Source organism: Octopus sinensis, linkage group LG4 (assembly GCF_006345805.1).
Source record: "Octopus sinensis linkage group LG4, ASM634580v1, whole genome shotgun sequence".
NCBI lineage: Eukaryota > Metazoa > Mollusca > Cephalopoda > Octopoda > Octopodidae > Octopus > Octopus sinensis.
Genome location: NC_043000.1, coordinates 32,305,395 through 32,330,895, shown reverse-complemented (window position 1 = coordinate 32,330,895; position 25,501 = coordinate 32,305,395). Strand labels below are relative to the sequence as shown.

The following is a 25,501-nucleotide window of genomic DNA, read 5'->3' as shown; positions in this document are numbered from 1 at the left end:
CAACATGTTAATAACAAATCTTGTGTCTTGGGAGGGTCATTATACCAATAATAAACACATGCACTGGTTTGGCTAACAATGAAGAAGTAATATTGAACCAGTGCATGTTTCTTATTGTTATTGGTGTAATAACCTTTCCAATAAGAAGATTTACATATATCTAGATATGGTAAATTTCCTCCACCATTTCTATCAGGTTGAGTAAAAAGTAAGCAGCGTTTAGAATCATGAAGAATTTGCACCAGACTTTTGTAGAATTTTGAATATTTTATAAACATGTTTTTACAGTTGTCTGATAATACAGACATAGACTTGCCCAAATTCATCAATAAATTAACATTGATATTTCTTTCAACATTGTTACAATCATCTGGAATGGAACTGTCAAAGCGCAATATTCAAGCAATTTCACTATTTAACTTCAAAAAAGGACGTAAAGCAGCTGAAACTGCTCATGATATCAACGAAAAGTTTGGTGAGGAAATGACCAGTGAGTGGTCAGCTTGAAAATAGTTTAAACAATTTCACAGTAGAGACCTGAGCCTGTCATCAATGATGGTCAATTAAAGACTGTCATTGAGAAAGATCCATGTAAAACCACTTGAGAACTGGCAAAAAAACTTCAAATTAACCAGAAAACTGCATGCAACCATTTGCAAGCGATCAGAAAATCAAAAAGTGCTCGACAAATGGGTACCACACAATTTGAATGAAAATCAGAAAATGCGCAGATATGAAATTTGCTTGACACTTCTCCGTAACCAGACCGATCCATTTCTTGGCCATATTGTAACTTATGAAGAAAAGTGGATTCTGTACAATAATGAAAAACATTCTTTGCAGTGGTTGGATCAAAATGAAGCACTGAAAAACCTTCCCTAAACCTGAGCTCTTCACAAAGAAGGTTATGGTGAATGTTTGGTGGTGTACTGCTGGACTCATCCACTATAACTTCTTAAAACCCTGAAAAACCATAACTGCAAAAATATATTGCCCTGAAATTGCCAAAATGAACAAAAAACTGCTACTCCTCTGTCCCAGACTGGTCAACAGAAGAGGGCAAATCATTCATCATGACAATGCTCAACCACACATTTCACTAATGACGCTCCAGAATTTGTGGGAATTTGGCTATGAAGTTCTTCCCCATCCAGCTTCTTCCCCAGACCTTTCTACTACTGACTACCACTTTTAAAAGTTTCCTGCGAGAGAAGTTCAAAAATCAAACTGATGCTGAAAGTACATTCAAAGAGTTCACCAGCTCCAAAACCCCAGATTTTTATGTTACCAGAATAAACTTGTAACTCGTTGGCAAAAATCTGTTGATTGTAATAGTACTTACTTTGATGAATAAAATTTCCACATTGTTGAAATTTATTGTGATGAATATCTTGTTTCAAAACATTGCTTATTTTTTACTCAGCCTGATAGAATGGGTTAGCAGAGATAAGGTTTCTTTCTTTTTCTTTTTTTTTTCACCAAGACAGACATGGTTCATGTTTTCACAAAAGATTAGAAATGAGGCTTGTATGTGTGTACCAGTTACGATAAATTAAGTACCAGTTACGCACTGGGGTCGATGTAATCGACTTAATCCATTTGTCTGTCCTTGTTTGTCCCTTCTATGTTTAGCCCCTTGTGGTTAATAAAGAAACACATATTGGTAATACCTGATGATAGACTCTGTTATAGAATTCCCCAGAATGTTTGATCGTTCAGTTAATATTTTCTGAAAGACCTCATTGAAGAGAAACTCTATAACAATGAAAAAGTGATTACTGATTGTTTCCAAATAATAACATTATTGTTATAAATGATATATTATTAATTATTTATTATTATTATTATTCTTATTCTTCAGTTACATTCATCTATTTCTGTTGGTGTGGTCATTTATATTTGGCATTGTTGTTGCCTACTTCATCTTAAGGTAAGTCTACCTTATCTGTCGTCAGTAACAGACCGGTAATGATAACTCAATGAAGAACATTTGCTAAAATATTAACAAATAACAGTTGTATTTATCAAATATATATAAAATCCTGTACATGTATGTGTGAATCTGTATCTCATCTCATCATTGTTTAAAGTGCCTCTTCCATGTTGGGTTGGATGATTAGACAGGGTTCAATGGGTTTAAGGTCTACATCCTGTTCCAGTGTCTGCTTTGGTATGGGTTCTGTGGCTGGATGCCCTTCCTAAAAACCAACCAATTTACAGAGTGGACTGGTTGCTTTTCTTGTACCACTAGCACCAATGAGGTCACCATGCAGCTTGCAAACATATGAAATCCAAAGGGAGGGGCAGGTGACAGAAGGAAGTGGGGCAAGAACAGGTTCTTGTTGCAGGGCTGCTACATGGCTATTTTGTGATGAGAGTGAGAACTGAATTAGGAGGAGCTGTGAAGTGATAAATAATGGTAATGAGGTGACCCAAAGGCCCTTCCACAATCAAAGTGGGTAGAAGTGAATGTGTCTCCATGTCTGTAACAAAATATTGAACGCATTTAATTCAACCAGTTCTTAAAACAGGACGTCTTCAGAAGTCTATAGACAATGGTTTTATTTCTCAAACTAAAAGAAAAAAGATTCACGTAATCTCTTTCTTTCCGGATGCATCTATTACACTGTCTTACTATGGACAGGAGATCTTACTGTTTAGCCTTGAGGTAACTGGTGTTAAGTTCACAAACACCTTCACTCTGAAGGACATGGCAGTATTGGTCCTTAAATTTGAGTACACATAGTATTGAACCCTTACTCCTCAAATTGTCAACTCAAACCATCAACTGGTTCAACACTTGACCCATGTCTGAGTTTACTGGGCTCCAATCTGTTACAAACTTTCCACCTTCTCCTCTTTGCTTTTCTACTGCTGCCACAGGAATCGCTGTTCCTTTTCTTTCATTCTCTCCTCTCTTCACCCTTATTGTATACACGCCATGCTACCCCACCCTTCCACTAACCCCATTATTCAGTTTTTCCCACTGAGTTCTCTGGAATTCCCTCCCTGCACATGTTTCACCTTCAGCTGTTGACTTGCAGTTTTTCAAGAGGACCATTAACCATATTGAGAGCCTTAAAGACTGTTAATGCAGACCGTTACTCCATTTAAAGCCCCCACCCCCACCCCAAAGAAAGGGGGTAACATTCAGTTTAGGTGTTTGGTTTGAGGATTCCCTCCAATTTTCGCCCTTGCAGGATCCATGTAAAATGGATCATGACACTGTTATTTGCTTCCTTAAACCATTTAAAACTTTCACTTGAGTGTTTTTTAATGTGTTGCTGTAATTAACCTTCATAGAGTCACAAAACTTTCTGAATTCTTACCCCTAGGTGCTTCGTACCGTTGCCCTTCTGCTTTTCTTCTGAAATACCATTCCAATGAGAGTCTTGATGGCCTTGAACTTTCTGTTCCTGTTGTTCCTCTCCTTCAGAGTCCTTCTATCTGATATCATATTGATGTGAAAAATTTAACAAATATAGTGGAGAGGTTGGCAATAACAAGTGAATCTATCTACAAAACATCTCTTCCAACAATCCATGTAAAATTGAGCCAATTAGTTGCCCGACTCCTGTAATGTAGCAACCCAACGAGTTCAATTCTACTGTGTGGTGTCTTGGTCAAATGTCTTTTGTCATTGCCTTAGTTTGACTCCAATTTTGGGAATGGGATTTGGTTGATAGAAGAATTTCGTCAATAGAAACTGTGGAAGAGCAGTTACAGAGTGTTACTGTGATTAGATGTAAAACTTAATCCATTACCTGGCTTAACATTTTCATCTGGTCCCTGGGTGTCTCCCAGAAGAGTACGCCCTATTGGAAGTAGTTAGTACAAGTCACCGGTCTGAGATTATCAAGGTCTTTCTCTCTTTTGTTTACCAGTAGTGAAGGCCCTGCAACAACAGAATCTTTGGACAATATATCCATAATAATGATAATAATAATAATAAAGCTGTGTCTACTAAATCTTGTGGCAGCTAAGGGCGAAAATTTGTTCTAGTTCAGCATGAAATAGATGACAGATAAAATTTTTGGAATAGGATGGTGGTTTAACTTGTATAATATTAATATTTTCCCAAATTCTGTATTTGTCCCCTGATTGAAGCATGTAGAATTAAGCTTAGGATCTGCATAGATAACAAAACAAGTGAATTTGAACCCAACACTTCTCTTCTGACAATAAAGGGGATGATGGCTCCAATAACGGAGTAATTTCTATAGCCCTGTCTCAGACTATTCAGCAACAACAACAACACCAACAATTAATATAAAATGTAAAGACCCTCCTGGCATTCATTGATCTGGAGAAAGCTTTTGACAGGTCACCAGCACTCTCTCTCTCTCACTTGGTGGTTATCGAGAGTGCTAGGAGTTGATGAATGCCTTGTGGGAGATGGTCAAGCTGTGTGCAAGGAGGAGTTAACAAGGGTTCGGTTCTCTGTCCTGTCTGTATGACCTTCAGGTCATAACAAAAGAGTTTAAGACTGGTTGCCCATGGCAACTCGTCTCTGCTGATAATCTTGTTCTTGGATCAGTGCAGTCTGTTTACAGAAAAATTGAACATAACAGGTATTAGATGTAGTGTGTAAGGAAGACGACTCTGCTAGTAAGACATGTGATACATATGGATGCGGAGAGCTGACTAAAGAAGCGCCGCTTACTAACGGTAGATGGCACCTGTAGAAGAGGGAGACCAAGGAAGACACGGGACGTAGAAGTAAAGACTGATCTGTGACCTACATCAACTGAGTTTGATGGAAGGGACAAGAAAGAACCAAAATGGTTGGTGATTCATTGGGATTATGCAGCTCCATCATTCTCAACAAAACTAAGGTCCTAAAATCATATTATAGCTCTGCCCCTGCTTCCATCTGTTGTTCTCAAGCTTTCCCTACATCTCTTTAACACTCACTTCACCATCACACTTCTAACTGTAGCGCTTTTCATTCATTTCACACCCTCAAAAACTTACCTACCCACCCACCCTTCCTAATCTTCTGTTCCTATTCTCTCTTTCATAATCCCCCTTCTTGTATATTGAGGGCACCCCCTGACACCCCATCACTGCCATCGCTCTTTCCATCTGGGGCTGCATCTTCTCTATAGCCAGACACCTGTCCCTCTATAATACTTTAGCTTCTCTGCTACACCTTCCACTCAGTTAAGGGAATTTCCCTTTTAAATTACTTGAAGATCTCATAAGTGCTGGTGCCACATAAAACTCACACTGTACACTCTGTAGAATGGTTGGTGCTAGGAAGGTGATCCAATTGCAGAAACCATGTCAAGGCAGACACTGGAGCTTGATGCCGCTCTCTGGCTTGTTTGATTTTGTCCAACCATCTGACCCATGCCAGCATGGAAGTTGGATGTTAAATGAGGATGATCATAATATAAAAAAAACAAAAAAAAAACAACAAAAAAACAAAAGGAATTTTTAAGATAAATTATTTAAATCTGATTTGGACTTTGATTGTAGAATTTTTGTCTAAATTCTTTAATGGTTTCAATAATTTCTGTTTTCTTGTTATCCTTCATTAAAGATTATTTTCTTTCTACTTTCTGACAGTAAGGACTCCCTGCTCCCTAATTTATTGTTTATGTACAATCGGAAAATAGTCGTAAGTATAAATAAACGCTTATAAAATGCATGAATAATTTCTAATTTCTTTGCTGTCTCTGTGTTTGTATTTTGGTAACTTTGGTATAAAATCTCATTAAAGTAAAATAAAAAATGAAAAAGAAAAACCCCAGAAATGCAGAAAATTATTCAAATTATGTACAAAGTTTACTATATTAAATTATTAGTATGCTTTGGTAAAAACATGTGACCTAGTGGTTAGGCTGTTGGGCTCGCAATTGTCAGATCATGGGTTCAGTTTCTGGACTAGGTGGCATGTTGTATTCTTGAGCAAAATACTTTATTTCACATTGCTCTAGTACTGTGTGGGGGACTGGCATGTCAGAGAACAGACTCAGTGTTTCCTCTGTGTCCCCTGAACCTTTGCCAACAATGAGTGCCCAAACAGACCCATGGGTTGGAAGGTTGTCACCTGAATGGTGCAAAGGTGTCATCTGCTTCTTCTGATGCTTCTTATGTCCAGCATTTCTCTCAGGTTGCTTACACTATGTTGTGTGTGCACACTGACATTACACATCCAGCGGATCATGCTAGCTTCATTTCTTTCAAGTCTATGCATGTCCTCTGCAGTCACAGCCCATGTTTCACTACCGTGAAGCATGGCAGTTCGTACACATGCATTGTACAATCTACCTTTCACTCTGAGCGAGAGACACTTTGTCACCAGTAGGGATAGGAGCTTTCTAAACTTTGCCCAGGTTATTCTTATTCTAGTGGTAACACTCTCTGAGCATCCAGCCCCACCACTAACTTGGTCACGTAGGTAGCGGAAACTATCAACTACTTCTAGTTTCTCCCCCAGGAGTGTAATGGAATCTGTTTTCTGAGTATCAATGGTGTCTATTGGCCCTGTGCATCTGCCACACACAAAAGTTATCTTCTCGGTTAATTTTCCTTTGATGTTGCTGCACTTCTTATGTGTCCATAGCTTACACTAGGTACATCTTATGGAGTTTCTACCTACACCTTTTCTACAGATCGAGCAGGGCCACCTACCTGGTGTGTTTGCCTTCCTACTTACTATAACTTTGGTCTTTGCTACATTGTCTCTAAGGCCTTTTGATTCTAAACCTAGCTTTCATACCCAAAATTTCTTTTCTAGTTCCGGTAGGGATTCTGCTATGAGGGCCAGGTCATCAGCATAGAGGAGCTCCCAGGGGCAATCCGTCTTGAATTCCTCTGTTATTGCCTGGAGGACTATGATGAATAGAAGGGGACTGAAGGCTGAACCTTGGTGGACCCCTACTTCTACCCGGAATTCTTCACTATACTCATTGCCAATCCTAACCTTGCTAATGGCCTCTTTGTATAGTGCCTGTACAGCCCTTATTAACCATTCGTTAATCTCCAGTTTCTGCGTTGCCCACCAGATAAGGTATTTGGGGACCCTGTCAAAGGCTTTCTCCAAGTCCACGAAAGCTATGTAGAGGGGTTTATCTTTAGCTAGGTATTTCTCCTGCAGTTGTTGAACCAGGAATATGGCATCAGTGGTGCTTCTACCCGGCACAAAACCGAACATCATCTCATCTCTCATCTAAGCAGACTCTCTCCCTAATGAGATGGGCTACGACCCTCTCTGTGACCTTCATCATCTGATCCAACAGTTTAATACCCCTGTAGTTATTTCTATTTAGAGTATCACCTTTACTTTTGTAGCAGTTGACTATGGTGCTGCTATGCCAGTCATTGGGTATGACTCCATTATGAACTAGCTGGTTTACAATGTGGGTGACTAGGCCATAGCCCATACTACCAGATGTTTTAAGCATCTCAGCAGTGATTCCTGATGGGCCGGGGGCTTATATATATATATATATATATATATATATGACTGTGTAGTAAGAAGCTTGCTTTCCAATTAAATTTTCTTTTTTTCTTTTTTTTTTCTCAAAGAAATCAGTTGATAAATTCTGTTTTTTTTATTTCTAGATTTTTTTTTCATTTTTGTGGATTTGAAAATTTTAATAAAAATTAGAAATAATTTCAACTTTAATTTTACAGAAAGAAGAAGAAGAACTGTCTTTAATGAAAACTATGTGTAGTGTTTGTGGACAAAGAAAATGTCCTCGTCACAGGTAATATACATATATTTCATTCTATTACCTTCTGTGTTTGGTTAGTTTGGGGAACTCATATCTTTTTCAAATACTTTTTTAATTGATTTAGACTGTTTATACTGGAGCATAGACTTGATGGGATTTAGTTGATCATATTGACTTTAGTACTTGTATTTATTTTTGTTTCAATGTTTTTGTCTAATTATTTAATTAAAAGAATTCAAGTTGTGAAAGTCATGGAGAGAGTGTCATAGCACGATTGATCCATGTTAGGATTGACCTAGATGAGTTGCAACTTGGCTTTGTGCCTGGAAGAGGTGCCACAGATGAGGGTGGCGAATTGGCAGAAACGTTAGCATGCCGGGCGAAATGCTTAGAGGTATTTTGTCTGCCGTTATGTTGTGTGTTCAAATTCCGCCGAGGTTGACTTTGCCTTTCATCCTTTCGGGGTTGATAAATTAAGTACCAGTTACGCACTGGGGTCGATGTAATCGACTTAATACCTATGTCTGTCCTTGTTTGTCCCCTCTATGTTTAGCCCCCTGTGGGTAATAAAGAAATAGGTACTACAGATGTAAGCTTTCTTGTGAGGCAGCTGCAGGAGAAATACTTGCCTAAGAATAAATCACTATTCCTGGCTTTCATTGACTTGGAGGTGTTTGACTCCTGTCAAATGCTGCTCTTCTCAATAATTTGGAGATCCTTAAGGAAGCTTAGGTGTAGATGAATAATGGCTTGTGAGAGATGTAGGAGTTATGTACAAAGATACAGTCAGTCAATAATGAGAATCAGTTGTTGCGTCATTGTCATCATCATCGTAGTCCCTTGCTGGCCATCACAGAAGAGTTTAAGACTGGCTGTCCATAGGAATTCCTATTTGCTGATGAATGAATTTTGATGGCTGAATCTATAGGGAAATAAGACAAGAAATTCTTGCAGTAGAGGGTACTACTGACTATTTCCCTCTACCAAAATGTCATACACATTGATTATTATTTATGTGAATCATTCAGTCAGAAAGGTAGGTAGTGCTAATAACTCCCTTAAGACTATTGGGTGGGGAGGTAAAGTCAAACCAATCACCTCAACAGGAGGCGCATGGCCTAGTGGTTAGAGCAGCGGACTCGCGGTTGAGGGATCGCGGGTTCAAATCTCAGACCGGGCGATGTGTGTACTTATGAGCGAAACACCTAAGCTCCACACGGCTCCGGCAGAAGATAATGTCGAACTTCTGCTGACTCTTTCGCCACAACTTTCTCTCACTCTTTCCTCCTGCATCTTGCAGCTCACTTGCGACGGACCGGCGTCCCGTTCAGGTGGGGAACCTATATGCCAAGGAAACCGGGAAACTGGCCCTTATGAGCCAGGCATGGCTCGCGAAGGAACAACAATTACCTCAACTGAATCCTAGCAGCAGAGTGCACTCCAAGGTTTCACTGTATTTATTTCATTTTACTCAGCTCTTTCCTGTTTCTATTCGTTGATTTACTGTTTTTATATATATTTTTTTCTTCACTAAAAGACCTGAGCTGAATATTCTAGCTTTCCAGCCTTGGAATGGTATTAATATTCCACAGAGTGTAGACAAAGCTGTTGGTGAGGTAAATATCTGCTTCACACATTTTTATATTTAACACTTCCTTAATTTCTGTTTGAAATGAATGTTTTGCTTTGAGAATGAATCTCACCTTGATGTTGTGTCAAATGTTCTCTTTATAACATCTGAGTAGAGTGTTCCTTACTTAGCCCCTGTGGCCAATAAAAGGAGAATTATTGTAAGGCAGTGAAGCTGGCAGTATTGTTAGCACGCTGGATGAAATGTTTAGCGGTATTTCACCCATCACTATGTTCTGAGTTCAAATTCTGCTGAGCTTGACTTTGCCTTTCATCCTTTCGGGGTCGATGAAATAAGTGCCAGTTGGACACTGGGGCCGATGTAATTGACTCATCCCCACCTCCCCCAAGCTGCTCTTGTGGTAAAAATTTGAAACAATAACTACTACTACTACTACTACTGCTACTGCTGCTGCTAAGGTAGCAAGGTGGCAGACTCGTTAGCATGTCAGACAAAATACTGCAAGTAATTTGTTCATTTCTGCATTCTGAGTTCAAATGCTGCCAAGGGCAACTTTGCCTTTCCTTGTTATGGGATCAATGAAATATGTACCAGTTGAGCCATGGTTTCAGTGCAATTGACCTACCCCTCTATCCCCACCTAAGGTTGCTGGCCTTGTGCCAGAATATGAAAGAATTATTATAGGCTTTTCTTTGGTAGTTTAATGCAAGTTTCAACTGCATCAACTGGTGCACCTCAATGGTGTCCTTGAGGTGTGTTGCAACAGGGTGTTCTTATTTTTGTGTAGACTGGGGGAAAGCAAACTCCTTCTGTTAGTCTGCTGCACCAGTTTTGTTAAGGGGTTTAGTTTCCTTGTTTCTTGTTGATAATGTGTGTAATCAGTTGTATTATTCTACTAGCACTATGACCCGGCAACACTGGGTCATAGTGCTAGTGCATGTATATACAGCTGCGTGCGTGCACACATACATGCGAGTACTGTCCAAATCTCCGACCAATCACATACAGCTAGCTGGCATTTAATTGGCGTATCAAGTTTCAGGCATTTTCATTGGGTTTTGGATTGAAAATTCACAAAAAAGTAACTTCTATTGATTTTTTAATGGCTTTGCGGGGGTGACTGGGGAAATGTAAAAATGTGCACGACCACCCTTGGATGGTTTTAAATGACCATAGAAAGTGCGAGGCCTCTAACTGAAAAATTGTGGATTTGTATAAAGGACACACACACAGACATTTTGCCGTTTATATATATACTAGCAGTATCGCCCGGCGTTGCTCGGGTTTGTAAGGGAAATAACTATATAAGCATTTTTAGAGAGTTATAGCCAAAAAATATCAAAAATGCATTAAAAATGGAAAAAATATGATGGTAAATTTTTTTTAAATCGTTGACTCATCGTAGACATTTTTAGAGAGTTACTTCCCTTATATAATAGCGAAAAATGCATTAAAATGGAAAAAAAAAACGATGGTAAATTTTTTTTAAATCGTAGACTCATGTAGACGCTTTCTTAGCCATTTCTGTTTTGGTGTCTTCAAGCCATGAAGTCGTTGTTCTAAAAGAACGCTGGTCTCCTTGACAACGCATTACGACGTTGATTTCCTTACACTCTCTTCCCCACAGGTGCAGGTGTGAGTGTGGACGCCAACTCCGCCGCCATCGACACACGAAAAATTATGCATTAAAATGGAATAAAAAAATGATGTTAAATTATTTTTAAAATCGTAGACTCATCGTAGACGCGCGCTAATACTCAGACGGGCCCGATATGAATCACGACTATAAGCTACCCGAATTTGGTTAAACTGCACCGCAAAATGTGGGAGTAGTTAGGAATCTAAATCGAAGGGGACAGACACTCACACAACTACAGTTTTATATATATAGATATACATAGCGCAGTAGTGGTGAGATGTGACAGCAAAGAAAAGCATACATTCACTCTCTGCATGCAATTAGACTCGGAAAGTTCGTGAGGAACCCATTGACCCAATTTGCTGACTTTTCCGATAGCACACAGGTCTCAATGAATGGTGAATGACCAAATCCAAGCTTCTCTGCTAGTTCCTCAACAGTTACGATGAGATTTTGTTCCACCAGGGTTTTCAGGATGTCCTTGTCGAGTTCTACAGATCTTTCAGGATGAGGCTCATCTTCTAGGCTGTAGTTTATGGCTCGGAATTTCTGGAACCACCATTGACACTGCCTTACGCTTATTGTCCAATCCCCATATACTGCATTAATATTTCTTGTACTTTCCGTTGCGTTGTTGTCTTTATTGAACTCATAAAGCAAAATATGCTCCTTTGTTACTTCCAACATAGCTTTGAAGAAAATAGCTGTTAAAATCGAAATGCACTCTTCAAAACTTGCACTATGAATAAGGACAAGATAAAATTACTACCTGCTTTTATAGCAAGTTAATATAAGTAGCTTATCCCATTCCCCTCTGACTTTTAGTTCAAGCTGTTGAAAAAACCGCATTATTATATATATATACATACATACATACATATACACACACACTCTCTCTCACACACACATGCACACATTTATATTCTGTTATTCTTTTATATGTTTCAGCCTTGAGGTTGTGGCCATGCTGGATCATGTGTGTGTGTGTGTCTATCTGTCTGTCTGTCTGTATGTATATATGTATATGTATGTGTGTGAACAATAATATTTTCAACAGATGTGTTGCAAATGTATCTGATTGTTCTCAAGCTTCAATACTGTGTGTGTGTGTATGTGTGTGTGTGTGTATGTATGTATGTATATGTATGTATATGTATGTATGTATATGTATGTATGTATGTATGTATGTGTGTGTGTGTGTATGTATGTATGTGTGTGTGTATGTGTGTGTATGTATGTATGTATGTATGTATGTATGTATGTATGTATGTATGAGTGTATGTTTACTTTATTACTAACACAAGCCACTACGGTTATTTACTGTAAAGTCTTCCTCAAATCACTCTGTCGCTAATTTACTCTCTTCCAAGAACATTTTCACTCACACTTATGTCTTAGCTTCCCATACATTTTACTCATGTATCTATCAGCGTGATAGACAGAAACAAATATTACATCTAGTTTCACTTTATTCGTTGCCCACTGTGTGTGTGCGTTTGCATGTGGTGTAAACCAGACTAAGAAAAGCATTTGACACACACACCAGAATGTGAGTTTTCTGTAAATTTTGCTTAATTGGAGTTTAAATTTAAAAAACTGGACCTGGCATGACGCGATGCATTGTACTCTTAAAAATGCTAGGTAAATTGTAATTGAAGAAATCCTATATTGTAGATTTGTATAACTCCCAAAGGGAGGCAGATAAAATCTGCCTTTTATAATAAGAGATAGATTATTAAGCCTTAATCTTGTGTCATATTTGTTGCTTGTGTTGTTTTAGATTATTGGATATTCGTTGTACAAAGTGGTGGTTGTTGTGTGTGAAGATTGATCTGCTACTCAGAAACTGTCCTCTTGAACTGATAGACTTGTGTAAGACGTGGACTGTTCCTTGCAGAGTTATTTTTTAGGGGTGGGTGGGGTGGGGTGGTAGTGTGTAGCGTTGTGAGTCCTGATATAGTTTCTGCGTCTTTTTTCATATTTCTTTTAATCATGCCTAATGCTCTGATTACAAGTGGTACTATTTCCAGTTTCACTTCTCAAATATATTTCAAGGTCTTTCTCTGTTGATAATTTCTCCATCTCCTTCTGGTAAATATTTTCACCAAAAGCGATTGCAGAGTTCTATCAGTGTGCTTGAGTTTGTTTTCCAGTCTTTTATCATAATGTCTGGATGGTTTGCCATCATCTCTTTGTCACCTTGGATGGACATATCCCCAAATTATGATGGCCAGGTTGTTGTCCTGTTTCTTCTTTATTTCCATGTCTCATTGTGCTTGCTTATTATTATTATTATCATTCAGTAGTTTTATTTTTATAGCGTGCTTTCACTTCACTACCGAGCGCAGCTCTGTGTGCCTTGGGTATGTGCTGTGTTTTGTTGTGATGCTCTGATGGTTACTGTATTGAAAGTGTTTTGCGTAGCATGTGTGTAGTGCCCAGTAGTGCAATTTTCTGTATGTTTGTAAGTTCTGGTGTTTTTGTTATGTATTTGTCTGAATATTTTTTTATCATGCCTAATGCACCTACTATGTTAGAAATGTTTCTGTTTTTAGATTCCACATTCTAGTTACTGCTATTTCCAGGTCTTTGTATTTTGAAAGTTTCTTTATTTCTTTTAGAGACACGTTGTCATCTGAATAATCAACTGGAAGGCATATTATTATTATTGTTATTATTATTATTTCTTGGCATTTTGTTTGTTCATCTTTATGTTCTGAGTTCAAATTCTGCTGAGTTTGACTTTGCATTTCACCCTTTTGAGGTCGATCAAATAAAGTACCAGTTGGAGTTGATGTAAATCACTTTTCCCACTTCCTCACATTTGTTGGCATTATTATTAATATCACTATTGTTATTACTACTGCTACTACTTGGCCTTTCATCTGTCCTTACATTTTTAGTTCAAATTCTGTCAAGGTCGATTTTGCCTTTCATCCTTTTGGGGTCTATAAATTAAGTACCAGTGAAACACTGGGGTTGATGTAATCGACTAGATGCACCCCCACAAATTTCAGGCCTTGTGCCTACAGTAGAAAGAATTATTATTATTGTTGTTGTTATTATTATAAATTAAAAGACTAAAAGTGTAATTATGTTGACAACCAAAGCCTGTTACGTGTTTGAATGGATGATGTATATTTATTGCCAATTAACTAATTAACAGCTGTAGTATTAATTAACAATATAATTGGTCTCATATTTCTTTAACCCTTTAGCATTCAGGTTGCTTTGTTGTTCATATGGCTTTGAATTAAATCCTGCATTATTTTCTAGCTTTGAAATTTCAATGATGTAATTGTTTACTGTTAAAATGACATTGTAGGGTAGGTGTGAGAAGCTGGATCTGTCCAGTTTGAACATAAAGCAGGTAGAATATTTTGGTCAGATGTCGTGTTAGGAAGGGCATCCAGCTGTAGAAACATTGCCAGATCAGATTGGAGCCTGGTGCAGCTGCTGGCACTCCAGACCTCAGTCAAACAATCCAACCCATGCCAGCATGGAAAACGGACGTTGGATGAGGATGATGGTCAGTTTAAACGCTAAAGGGTTAATATAATGATGACCCTCAGTTATTCCTGAATATATTTCTACTGACTAATATATGAAGTGACCAAAAGAAACGTTGAACAAATCACAGAAAACTTTGAATGAAATTTAAATAAAACACTGCTTACCAGCATCGCCTTACTGGCCCCTGTGCCGGTGGCACGTATTAAAAGATTCGAGCGAGGTTGTTGCCAGTACCGCTTGACTGGCCCCGTGCCGGTGGCATGTAAAAAGCACCTGCTACACTCTCGGAGTGGTTGGCGTTAGGAAGAGCATCCAGCTGTAGAAACTCTGCCAGATCAAGATTGAAGCCTGGTGCAGCCATCTGGTTCGCCAGCCCTCAGTCATTTGTCCAACCCATGCTAGCATGGAAAGCGGATGTTAAACGATGATGATGATGACTGCTTTTCATAATAAATCCTCATGCGATGCACCATGAACAGCGAAATTCAGAGCCGTGACTGATATACATGTTATGTCCTGGCAGATTCAGGTGTTAATCTGCTGATCACTGTTGTGTTCCATCACAGAAGATCAACTCCTCAACACTGAATTTGTGTTCATAGGACAGTTCAAAGAACTCTGGGATAGCTGGCGTTTCAACATTATTATGTCTCATCAGCCAGAGGCAGCCCTTTGGATTAATGAATCTAATAAGAATTGATGCTCTTGTTTATAAGCCTCAACAATCAAACTGTTTGCTGATCCAATCTATTTCAGATTCCCTTACAATAAGGGGTCGAATATGTTACAAATATACGTACATCGTAAAGTTGTTGTTGTCCTGTAATGAAACCCGTTTATTTCTAATATTGTTGGAATAATTTTATCTCTAAACTTTTCACAAATGGTTTTCTTTATTTCTCTCTCACTCTTATTAAAAAAATATTTTATTTTATATTGTCAATTCAGCTGTTTTTAAATTTTGTATTTTCTAGTTACTTGAATTGGTTTTTAAAGAATTCATCTATTCTTGGTTCAAGTAAGTGGACAGATTTATAACTTTATTCATCTATCTAACCCTTTCATTACCATATTTCTTCTGAGATGCTCTGTGTTTTTTTTTCCAATTAATTTTAATTATAACATAAAATTTAGTAAAATAACTTAGTTATCATTAAGCTAATGATTGCGACTAAGGTTTGGTGGAAGATTTTAATTGAGAACTTATGAAAACAAGACATTTGTACTTCAGAGCCAGATGCGGTTTCAGCCAGGTTGCTATCAAATGGGTTAACCTTTTCAAATCACCATACCTGAGATGACTCATTATTCTATGATATAAACTTTGTGTTTAAAGTGATCTTCAAAATTTCAAGTGAATTTTGGTTCTAAATCTCAGCTTAATAATGACAGTTATTTTACTAAATATACAGTGGATGAGAAGATGCTTGGATAAACTGTATAACAGATGTACAATGGATTAGAGTTTGGACTGGTGCAGATTCTCAAAAATCAAGGACTATATTTTGCTTTTTCCAAATATTTTTTACATTTCTGTAACGTCCTGTATAAATGATATAATGTCAGTGTATAAACATTTGTCTGTCCTGTTTCTTTTACTAAATATATTATTTTCCAAATTAATTAGAACAAAGGTAGTGTTTTTGGTAATCCTTTAATATTCATTAGTTTTTCTGTGTTTTGATAGAGTGATCCTCAGTCTCTATAACTTTGTGGTGCAGTGAAGATTTAATAAAAATAATAGCCAGTTCTTGGAAAGTTAAAGTTTTAAAGTTGAAAATTAGCGAAAAATTATAAACTACTCTTACATACGTAGTTTATAAGAAAATTATCAATAAAAATTTTGACAAGACATTCAAACATTACTTTGGAGTTTTTAACGCTATAAAATTATATTTCAAAAAATTCACAGCTAGGTACTCCATCATGGCATGGCTAGGTACTCGATTGTAGAATGGCTAGGTACTCTATTGTGACATGGCTAGGTACTCCATCATGGCATGGCTAGGTACTCCATGGAATGGCTGGGTTCTCCATTGTGACATATATATATATATATATATTATATATATATATATATATATCATCATCATCATCATCATCATCATTTAACGGACGCTAAATGATGATGATGATGATGATGATGATATATATATATATATATATATATAATATATTTTATTTATTTTACAGAGATTTAAGTATTGATGAAGAATTTGTTCAAGAACTGCGAAACAGTTTACGGTTTTTTGCTGCTGTTCTCTTAAGACGAGCACAAAAGGTAAAAGTTTTTTACATGGTGAAAATAAAACAATATTTCACAGAAAAAAATCCCCAAATCTTAGAAATTGAAGATGTTTGAAAACTCTATTGTCTAATGTGCTGTTGTTGTGTAAGTTTGGTCAAATATATTGAAGCAGAATGATCATAATTGTTTTGTTGGTTTGTGTTTGTCTCTTCTGATCACGAACACCTGTCATCATTCCAGCTTTCTCAATCCCCTCTTGTATTCATTCACAATGCATCTAGGACTACACTATCTTTTGTGTTTTTTATTTTATTAAGATAGTACCGGTGGCACGTAAAAAGCACCAACTGATTGTGGCCGTTGCCAGCCTCACCTGGCACCTGTGCTGGTGGCACGTAAAAAGCACCCACTACACTCATGGAGTGGTTGGCGTTAGGAAGGGCATTCAGCTGTAGAAACACTGCCAGATCAGACTGGGCCTGGTGCAGCCTCCTGGCTTCCCAGACCCCAGTCGAACCATCCAACCCATGCTAGCATGGAAAGCAGATGTTAAACGATGATGATGATAGTGTCATAGGTGATCTGTGTGGCTATAGAAGGAAGAAAACCCAGTTTGTCACCCAAAGATTCCAAGTTCCATCCTCACTAAAGATGACATATAATAGCAGAAGGACACCCAGGAGTCACTTCTTAGGTGGGCCTGGATCCCTAAGAAAGTCAAGAACTAACAAAGAGTTCTTTCTCTGAGGATTTCTCCTGCTCTCACTCACTCTGTACCAAGTTTCTGCTCACTAAAGAGATATTTGACTATTGTTTCTAGAACATGTAGCTACAATATAGCTTGCAATTTTTTTGTGCTATTATAAGATGTAAAAGTATTAACTCCTCTGATGATGTTAATCTAACACAATAGTGTGGACATCAGTAGTGGTAGGGCTGACCTAATCCTCCTCACCATTTGTGTTTTAGTGTTTACAAATGTAACCTCTTAGATTTGTGTTGTGACATTTTTAAGGCTTTAACTCTTCTGATATGAACCTGCCTGAAATTGTCTCTAATTTTCTGATACAAACTTTTGTTTTAAAGAGATCTACATTAAAACCTTCCAACAATGTCATGAGAGATGACAAATGTTTGGGTTGATTGCAAATGTGTATAAGAAGCGAGGGTGGGGGGGGGGCAGGTTTAGTACATGGCAAGAGTGAGAAGCAACAGAATAGCATCTTCACTAATTTGTTCCAATTTCAAGACAGATATTGCTAATTAAAAGCTAACTCTTCTGTTAATCAGTTCCAAATTCTATATTATTTTTATTTCTTGATTCTATGTAAACCGTATGTTATTCTTTCTGTATTTCAGATTGATATTCCAGACCTGATAACCAGTAAATTAAGCAAGGCAGGTCTTGCACATCTTGATTCTTATTTACAGACAAAGAAAAGAGGTAAATGTCATCTTTCTACCTTAAAACTTCTAAAGCCAATCTCTCTGTCCAGTATTTATACTACTAATCCCTGGGTATTATTACTATTATCCTGGGTAGCAGTTAAACCCTTTAGCATTCAGATTATTCTGTCAAATGTGAGACTTATTTAATTCCATTGTTTTTAGTTAATCATGGATTATCTTGTAGCTTTGAGATTTTGATGATCTTTAGAATGACTTTAATTTAAGTTTAATCTAAGTTATTTCTGCCAACTCCTTTTATAATGCTATATAGGTACACATCCAGTGGTATATTTTATATTAAATATCCCTTAGATGGTTGATTAGCCTCTAACTCATACTGAGATAAATATTTATATGTATGCTTACACACTGCCAGAATCTTGTACGATATTATTCTCTTTGTTGTTCATTTGACCCTGCAACCCTGCTGGGGTAATACGTCTAAAGTCATTATTGGTCTATTAAATAGACCCCAGCATTCATGTAATCCATTCTGCTACTTTGCCATTCAATAAGCAAAGATAAAATAAATCATGTCTCGGCATAAAATAATGCAACTTGACATTCCATTGTACACTGCTCTAGATAAACATGGGCATGTGCACACACATACATACACGACAGACTTCTTTCAGTTTTCATCTACAATATTCACCGACAAGGCTTTGGCTGACCCAATACCACAGTAGATTGTTGGCCAAGGTGCCTGGTGATAGGATTGAACCCAAGACCACACAGTTGAGAAGCAAGCTTCTTAACCATGCAGCCATACCTGTGCTTATATGTTTACGTATCACCTGGAGCCACTCAACAACAAAATTTCAAAGGTTATAGAAATAGTTGTAAGCCATCACTTCCTTTGAAGTTTGTGATGGCAATATTGGAGTAATTTTTACAAATTTGTTAACAATTCAAATATGCTTCAGACCTATTTGTACTCAAAAGAAACACACTCATTGTATTTTGCTATTTCTTGGTGGAGACAAAAAGGTTTCTCCAAGACAAAATACGGCGAATGACATTCTTTTGGCTTTGAATTTGCCTCAAGCATATTTGAATTGGTAACAAGTTTATATTTCTACACATCAATGCTTAATGCCCTACCGTACACACATTAGTGGCAATATATCTTGCGAAAATATCTAAATTTTCAGAACCAAACCACCCACACATAGAAAAAAACAAAAAAACAGTCAGACAGATGAATGTAGATGCAAAATAAATTAGACTTTGCAGTATTTAATTATGATACTATAATTTCTAAGATCTGAGTTAAAACTGGCGTTTCTCTTCATCCCACCTGGGTAAATAAAATGAATTGGCAAAGAAATCCTAGTGTTTATATAATTGACAGCCAAACTCTCCAAAATTTCTAAATTAGAAATCAAAAGGAAATCCTCTTTATTGTACTTGTTTTTTTTGTATATTTTTAGTTCCCATTGGAACTGACTTACAGCATGCTACTTTGAACTATCTTGGGCCATCACTACATGTTGCCATGCAAAGTCGGAAAATGGAACTGGAATATCTGCGCCGTCTCACTGAGAGTTTGTTTCCGTTTATTATTCAACCATATGCTTTACATTCACCGTAAGTTTACAGCTTTCTATTATGTCCTTACATATATATATATATACACACCAAATATATATGTTTTTATTATTAGTTTGTAATTTACTTAATCATCGGAATATTATTGTTATTTTAATTTTAATATTTCTTTTATATGTAATTTTCTAGATGGTGCAATTTAATTGTTCATTTTGAATTGATAAAAGGTGTTTTTTTCTAATTTATATATATATATATCTATTATGTTTTGTGAAATTTGATTTAGTATTTCTAAATTGAATTTTTCCCTGTAAGTTAGGAATTCCGTCAAATAATTATTATATATGTAATGTCAGTACTCATACTCAGCAGAGTGTAAGTACCTTGAGAGAAAAGCTGGACCTAAGAAGCATCAGTTGTGGTGTGCAAGAGAGACATTTGCACTGGTATGGTCATGTGGCGAGAATGGATGAAGATAGTTGTGTGAAAAAGTGCCACACCCTAGCTGTTGAGGGAACCTGCGGAAGAGGCAGACCCAGGAAAACCTGGGACGAGTGGTGAAGCACGACCTTCGAACTTTAGGTCTCACTGAGGAAATGACTAGAGACCGAGACCTCTGGAAGTGTGCTGTGCGCGAGAAGACCCGGCAGGACAAGTGAGTTCATAACTCGTGGCCTTCTACATGGGATGGAGCCAGCCTACGTATGCATACCTTCCCTTCTTGGGACACAAAACTCTACTTGTGAAGACCTGTTGAGGCAAGTGAAGATCAGAATCAAAATCGATCAATGGAAATTGCAGATGTGTTACCAGTGCCGGTGGCATGTCGAAACTCTACTTGTGAAGATCCGTTGAGGCAAGTGAGGATCAGAATCGAAATCGATCAATGGAAATTGCAGATGTGTTACCAGTGCCGGTGGCATGTAAGAGAACCTTCCGTTTCGCGACCGTTGCCAGCACCGCCCCGACTGGCCTCGTGCCGATGGCACATAAAAAGCACCATCCGTTCGTGGCTGTTTGCCAGCTCTGTCTGGCACCTGTGCGGGTGGCATGTAAAAAGCACCCACTACACTCATGGAGTGGTTGGCGTTAGGAAGGGCATCCAGCCATAGAAACACTGCCAGATTTGACTGGGCCTGATGAAGCCTTCTGGCTTCACAGACCCCAGTAGAACCGTCCAACCCATGCTAGCATGGAAAACGAACGCTAAACGATGATGATGATGATGATGATATATATATCATCATCATCATCAGCGTTTAACATCTGTTTTCCATATGGCATCGGTTGGATGGTTTGACTGGGGTCTGGGAAGCCAGGAGGCTGCACCAGGCCCCAATCTGATCTGATCCGAGAGTGTAGTGGGTGCTTTTTACGTGTCACCGGCACAGAAGCCAGTCAAAGCAGCATATATATGTGTATCTCTATAATATATAAACGACAAAATGTCTGTGTATCCTTTATACAAATCCACAATTTTTCAGTTAGAGGGCTCGCACTTTCTATGGTCATTCAAAACCGTCCAATACTGGTCATGCACATCTTTACATTTCCCCAATCACCCCGCAAAGCCATTAAAAAATCAATAGATGTGACTTTTTTGTGAATTTTCTATCCAAAACCCAATGAAAATGCCCAAAACTTGATACGCCAATTGAATGGCAGCTAGCTGTATGTGATTGGTCAGAGATTTCGACAGTACTCGCGTGTATGTGTGCACGCACGCAGCTGTATATGCATGCGCTAGCACTATGACCCGGCGTTGCTGGGTCATAGTGCTAGTATATGTGTGTGTGTGTGTGTGTGTGTGTGTGTATGTCATTTAATGTACACTGTATTAAAATAAGAGTTCCTAATAGTTTCCTGCCATTGAGGCATGTGGTTAAGGAGACTCCTATAATGTGCCTTGAGCCTGAAGATTGCTTGGAGACAGAAGGAATGCTATAAAGACCTGCCTGGACCCATGTCTCCGATGCAAGAACCTATTTGTAGCTCACACCTGTAGAGTATTACATTAAATGATATTTTTCACTGGATGGTGTACGCTTTTTGCTGAACCTAACTTAATAGAACAGTAAACTAAGTATATGATGTGTGTGTATATATATACACGTACACATTTATATATATACATACTATAATGTCTTATTTCCTGTTGTCTGTCTGTCTGTTCTTCCCCATCTCCTCTTCCTCTGTCCAGTCTAATCCTGTAATAGAAACATCCAATTGTTTAATCAGGCTCCGTTTCCCATTCACAGAAGCACGTGTAATTTGGTGCGGGAAGTTATTTCTGGTTCTTTACTCCAAGTTGGTATGGACGTTCTTGCTGATCCGGTAAGTCTCGGATTTAAATAGATTTTTTTCCTACAAATAATTCCATTACAGTTCAATTTTTAAGAGATGAGGAATTATTTACATTATTTACATTTGACAGATATTTGTCCTCATCTTGTTTGTTTTTAACACAATGTTTTGGCTGATATACATGCCTGCCTTCATCAAGTGTCTTGGGGAAATTTGGAACCTGGGTTCTCATTCCTAAGGTATTTTTCGATATTATTATTATTATTATTGAGTGAGAGAGCAGTTCATGCCATCAAAGTGACACTGGGGTAAAATATACGAAGCCCAATATACCCATCATGACTACCCGTCTGATAAAGGTACACTAGGCACATGCATCACAACCATATGTGCACGACATGGTGATCTCATATCAAGATAAACAGCACATGACCTTGCAGGTGGGGCCCAGTTAGAATTTTCTTCAGGTTGAGTAACACATCCCGCTCAAATGGTCCCTGAATAAGGGTTGTTTAAGGATGTTGAAAGAACCACCCATGTTTCCAGAGGTGAACTATTCAAACCCCAAAGAATCCCTCTCAACACATGGCCATGATGCTCCCCCCACTACTTCTGCTCGTGATCAGAGATGCACATATCGTCAGCCACTAAGGGACATGCTCAACTGGTTAAGGTCAAACAACTGACAAGCAAATCTGTGATATTGAGCAGAATATTTGCTGTAGCCCATCTTTTATACCAAAACAAAACAATGTACATGATAACACTTCCAATCAGTTAAGATCAGAAGCCATGAGAGCCACTGCCTGGTACTGCATCAGGGCATTTATTATTATTATTATTATTATCATCATCATTGAGTGAGAGAGCAGTGCATGCCATCAAAGTGACACTGGGGTTAAATATACGAAGCCCAGTATACCCATCATGATTACCCATCTGATAAGGGTACACCAGGTACATGCATCACAACCATATGTGTGCGGCATGGTGATATATCAAGATAAACAGTGCATGACCTTGCAGGTAGGGCCCAGTTAGAATTTTCTTCTGGTCGAGTAGCCCATCCCGCTCAAAAGGTCCCTGAATAAGGATTGTTTAAGGATGTTGAACGAACCACCCATGTTTCCAAAGGTGAATTATTCAAACCTCTAAGAGTTCCTTTCAACACATGGCTATAATGCTCCCTCACTACTTCTGCTCGTGATTAGAGATGCACATATCGTCAGTCACTAAGGGACATACTCAACTGGTTAAAGTCAAACAACTGACAAGCAAATCTGTGGTATTGAGCAGAATATTTGCTGTAGCCCATCTTAACTGATCTTCCAATCAGTTAAGATCAGAAGCCATGAGAGCCACTGTCTGGTAATGCATCAGGGCATTATTATTATTATTGTTGTTGCTGTTGCTGCTCTTGTTGTTGTTGTTGTTCAGGTCACTGCATGGGCATATGGCGTAGTGGTTAAGCGCATAGGCTACTAGCCCCAAGATTCTGAGTTTGATTCCAGGCAGTCACCTGAATAATAATAATAATGATAATATTGAAAAATATCTTAGGAATGAGAACCCAGGTTCGAAATTTCTCCAAGACACCTGATGAAGGCTGGAGGATATATCAGCCAAAACGTTGTGTTAACAAGAAACAAGATGAGGACAAATATCCGCAAATGTAAATAATTCCAATTTGTCTGGTTTCTACTAATTGGAAACCTTTCTGATATAGCAACACCTCTAAAATAATTCCACGTGAAAAATTTAATTTTCAACTCAAAGTAAAAAAATGTCATTCTCTTCTTGTCACCATGACTACCATATTGGTTTTTCTGAGAATATTCCTCAACTGGTTTAAAAAGAAGGTATAGCAATTGGATCGGTGACCTTTCCTCGTGCCTGTGTTTGTGTCTGCTTCATAATTAAAATTTGTTTGTTTTCATGTGTAGCATTTATCATTTGAGTGGTTGACCTAATACAATGCCCAGTTGAACACCACCACATCCAACACCATCACCTGGTCCTTGGATGGTTGACCTAACACACCACCACCTGGTCCTTTATGCGCATTTAGTTGAGATTCCTCAGTTGTAAGCATTCGAAGCTGATCCCTGGGTCCTTTATTACTCATATCATTCCTGTTGATATTAATCGGCAGATTTTCAGGTTGGTCTACCACCATGAATCATCTTCAGCTGAGTCCAGTCTTTTAGAGCCATTTAGATCAGGTCTCTAACCTGAGGGTAAGCCACAAGTTGTGTTTTATCCCTGTCTTTCCCTACTAATCTGAAATTCTCTTAGACACTCTTCTGCCACTCACCATCATCATTTGGTGCCTGTTTTCCAGTTTGACAGGAGCTGGTGAATCAGAGGAATGTGCCAAATTTCAGCGTCTGCTTTGGCATCATTTCTCAGGCTGGATGGCCTTCCTAATTCCAACCATTCTACAGAGTGTGTTGGATACATTTTACGTGGCATCTCTACCAGTGCGGTCACCAAGTAACTTGCAGGACAAGAAGTTTCTGCTACATGTCGGGTAATATTGAGGGAGGTGGCTTAATGCCCCCATGCTGAGAGGTTTACAGTATGATAAAGGGACAAGAACAGGCGTCTTGCTGTGGGGGAGAAACCCCACAGTAGACATGCAGCATGCTGTGTTGGGTATGGTTTGTTACATCATCGTTTAACCATCATCGTTTAACGTCCGTTTTCCATGCTAGCATGGGTTGGATGATTGACTGAGGGCTAGCAAACCAGATGGCTGCACCAGGCCTCAATCTTGATCTGGCAGTGTCTCTACAGCTGGATGTCCTTCCTAATGCAAACCACTCCGAGAGTGTAGTGGGTGCTTTTACGTACCACCAGCACGGGGGCCAGTCAGGCGGCACTGACAACGACCTTGCTCGAATCTTTTACACATGCCACCGGCACGGGTGCCAGTAAGGTGATGCTGGTAACGATCACACTCGAATGGTGTCTTTTACGTGCCACCGGCACGGAAGCCAGTTAGCCGCTCTAGGAAAAAATTATGAAGTGCTGATGGTGATTAGCAATAACCAGTGAAATATTTATATATCTTAACATTGCAGTGTAATGTTATTGTTATTATTGATTTTATTTTTCAGGACAATGTGAACAATCTGATATTGGTTTTCCTGGACAACACCCCAGTAAGTAGATTCTCTCTATTCTAGACATTATGGTAGCAGAGTAGAAAATCCAGCTCCAAAAAAAGCCTCATGATAGCAAAGGAGAATGGGCACCAGCCAGCTCAAAGGTTGGGGTGGGCTGCACCTGCCTACCTCAAAAAGGAAGGTGCAAACCTTCATCCTGGGTTGCACAAGTATGTCTTGCCTTATGATGGCTGACAGCCTGAGGAGAAGCTTGGGGTGAGGTTGGGAAGTTGGAATGTGGGCAGTCTGTGTGGAAGGGGAACTGAGGTGTGTGAGGAATCGAGGAAGAGGAGGGTGGATGTGAGCTGCGTGCTGGAGGCTAGGTGGAGGGGCCAAGGTGCAAGATATATAAGG

At 38.5% G+C, this 25,501-nt stretch overlaps 1 protein-coding gene across 5 annotated transcripts in view; it reads left to right on the top strand.

Annotated features, from left to right (window-relative positions):
* The window catches only part of LOC115210421 (sorting nexin-14), a 196,563-nt gene that overhangs the window by 4,287 nt on the left and 166,775 nt on the right, over positions 1–25,501 (top strand). For 4 of the 5 annotated variants that reach the window (XM_036501945.1, XM_036501944.1, XM_036501943.1 and 1 more), the window contains exons 2-11: positions 1,862–1,930; positions 5,572–5,623; positions 7,645–7,718; positions 9,223–9,301; positions 15,403–15,446; positions 16,622–16,709; positions 18,036–18,120; positions 19,559–19,715; positions 21,935–22,010; positions 25,100–25,144. In XM_036501945.1, the coding sequence (XP_036357838.1) occupies positions 1,862–1,930; positions 5,572–5,623; positions 7,645–7,718; positions 9,223–9,301; positions 15,403–15,446; positions 16,622–16,709; positions 18,036–18,120; positions 19,559–19,715; positions 21,935–22,010; positions 25,100–25,144 (769 nt within the window). The remainder of the gene's footprint in view (positions 1–1,861; positions 1,931–5,571; positions 5,624–7,644; positions 7,719–9,222; positions 9,302–15,402; positions 15,447–16,621; positions 16,710–18,035; positions 18,121–19,558; positions 19,716–21,934; positions 22,011–25,099; positions 25,145–25,501) is intronic. The other variant, XM_036501946.1, reaches the window with a different exon arrangement.